Genomic DNA, 2,662 nt, shown 5'->3' with positions numbered 1-2,662 from the left:
AGTGAGACTCCAACTCAAAAAAAAAACAAAAAAACAACTGGAAACAGGCTGGGCATGGCGGCTCATGCCTATAATCCCAGCACTTTGGGAAGCCGAGGAGGGTAGATTTTTCTTTTTTTTTTTTTTTGAGTTTGAGTTTGAGCCTCACTCCGTCGCCCAGGCTAGAGTGCAGTGGCACGCTCACGGCCACCCCAGAGTCGACCCACTAGGCTCCGGCGATCCTTCCACCTCAGCCTTCCAAGTAGCCGGAACTACAGGTGCGTGCTACCGCACCCAGCTAATTTTTTAGCTATTGTAGAGATGAGGTCTCGCCAAGTTGCCCAGGCTAGTCTTGAACCCGCCGGTTCAGGCAATCCACTCTCCTCGGCCTCCCAAAGTGCTGGGATTACAGGCTGAGCCACCAAGCCTGGTCAGGGAGATAGATTGAGGCCAGGAGTTCAAGACTAGCCTGAGCAGCATAGCAAGACTCCCATCTCTACTAAAACTTTTTTAAAACATTTTTTTAAACCTGGGAACAAGCTAACTGTCCTGCAATAAAGGACAGGTTAAATACATCATGACACGTACATAATTTGGAGTATCATAGCATCCCCAGTGATTGTGTAGTCAAAGAGACCTAACAGGTCATGGAGGAATGCTCGTGATCTTATTAAAATATCATGGGCAACCCCCTCGAGTCTGCTCCTGCTCTGGGAGCTCTTCTGTCCTCTCAATAAATCCTACTTTCTAAAAAAAAAAAAAAAGTCAGTGTACAAACTACATATGATCCCAATTTGTAAAAATAAAAACATACAAACACACACACAAACAGGGCACACACCTCAGGAATAAAGACTAGAGGAAAGTGCACTAGAACATTTGTGGTCATTCTGTGTGAACACTGGAACTCTGGGTGACTTGTTTTCTTCTTTATATATCCACTTTTTCTTTTTTTTTTTCTGATATATCATCTAACTTACAAGCAAAACAAATGGCCACCAATAAAATTAAACAATGGAAAGAAGGAAGAGTGGGGGACAAGCAACAGAAGGACAAAGGGAGGAAGAGAGGGACAAACAGGCCCGAGTGGGCTGTAAGAGGAGAGGAGATAAGGGAGGGAGGGTCTGGGGGGGTGCGCCTGGGGAGGGAGGCTGTCAGTTCACCACAAATTCAGAGTCCCAGGACAGTCAGTGGCTTGGGACCACGAGTCCAGGCGCCGGTCTACTCCTCGCCTCTCACATGTCACAGATAGGCTCCTACTTTGGAAGTGAGATCACCTCAGTGGACACAGACAGCGACGGCATGACCGACGTCCTGCTGGTGGGTGCGCCCATGTACTTCAGTGAGGGCCGGGAGCGGGGCCGAGTGTACGTCTACGACCTGAGACAGGTAGGCTGGTGCTGCTGCCAGCGTTGGGTGGCCCGGACTCTGACCAGTTCAGCTACCCTCGAGGGAGGTGGGTGGCCAGAGGGGCCATGGCCTGCCTGCTGGAGCCAGCCAGGGGCAAGGGACCCTCCTGTCTCTGGGCTCCTGTGGCCTGAGCGGGGTCTGGGGAAGTTGGGACTGGGAGTAGACACTTGCTTGGCAGCAGGCGGAGGTCCAAGCTGGTCCTGCCCGGACTTGCAGAACCGGTTTGTGTATAACGGCACGCTGAGGGATTCCCAGAATCACCAGAACGCCCGGTTTGGGGCCTCCATCGCCTCTGTTCGAGACCTCAATCAGGACTCCTACAACGACGTGGTGGTGGGGGCCCCTCTGGAGGACAGCCACAGGGGCGCCATCTACATCTTCCATGGCTTCAGAGGCGGCCTCCTAAAGAAGCCTAAGCAGGTCAGGCTCCCAGGACATGGACAGAGTGCGGATGGGACTAAGGTCCAGGCCAGGCTCCTGGGACAGGGACGGAGCTTGGGTGGGAGTATAGGGTCAGATCAAGCTCCCAGGACACGGACGGAGCATAGATGGGACCGAGGGGTCCAGGTCAGCCTCCTGGGACACAGACGGAGCATAAGTGGGTGACGTGTGCCCTGTAGTTCCAGGTTTTCTTTTGTGCTCTCACACAGGACAGGTTCCACCCTGCCCTAGCTGTGCTTGCCTCAGGTCGAGATGGGCACTTTTTACTCACAGGACCTCCTGTCCCTCTGGCACCCTCGCCCTGCCAACCTTTATCCTCCCTCACAACCCGGGGCACAGCCCAGGTAGAGCCCTGCCCCCCCACCTGGGAGCACCTGTCTGCAAGGGCAGGGCCCCCGCCGGGGCTGCTCCTCCCGGAATCACCTGGCGCTGGAAACCTAGCTCACCTCCAGTCGACCAGCCCTGTCCCGGTACCCCAGGGTTATCACATCTGCCCACACTTTTCATCAGTGAGCAAGTCTAAGAAACAGCCCGACATTGGACAGGCAGTGGGTGACCTACCAGGTAATATGCACGTGATGGGGACGCTTTTAAGACACGAGATTTTAAGACATAAGAAGGACTTCGGTGGCAGGAATTTCAGGTCCGTGACAGGCCAGCGGAGGAAACAGCTTTGAGCTGAGGATGCTTTTGGATGGTTCCAAAGAGGTTCTCCCTAGGGCTGCCCCACCCCGCGCCGCCCCGCCCCTAGGGTACACGCCCCGTCCCCCCGCTCTCACAGAGCGCAAACCTCTCCTAGTGCCCCCTCCCGCCCTCACAGTGTGTATGCCCC

The 2,662-nt window shown here is 54.6% G+C and overlaps 1 protein-coding gene across 1 annotated transcript in view; it reads left to right on the top strand.

Moving 5' to 3' along the window:
* Nucleotides 1-2,662, top strand: part of ITGA11 (integrin subunit alpha 11) — a 97,660-nt gene that overhangs the window by 73,250 nt on the left and 21,748 nt on the right. The window contains exons 14-15 of the mRNA XM_021709348.1: nt 1,228-1,368; nt 1,606-1,809. Of these exons, the coding sequence (XP_021565023.1) occupies nt 1,228-1,368; nt 1,606-1,809 (345 nt within the window). The remainder of the gene's footprint in view (nt 1-1,227; nt 1,369-1,605; nt 1,810-2,662) is intronic.

Source organism: Carlito syrichta, unplaced genomic scaffold, assembly GCF_000164805.1.
Source record: "Carlito syrichta isolate Samal-C Ts95f unplaced genomic scaffold, Tarsius_syrichta-2.0.1 Scaffold179048, whole genome shotgun sequence".
NCBI classification, from domain to species: domain Eukaryota; kingdom Metazoa; phylum Chordata; class Mammalia; order Primates; family Tarsiidae; genus Carlito; species Carlito syrichta.
The sequence above is the reverse complement of the archived record's forward strand: the minus strand, read 5'-3'. Positions and strand labels throughout refer to the sequence as shown.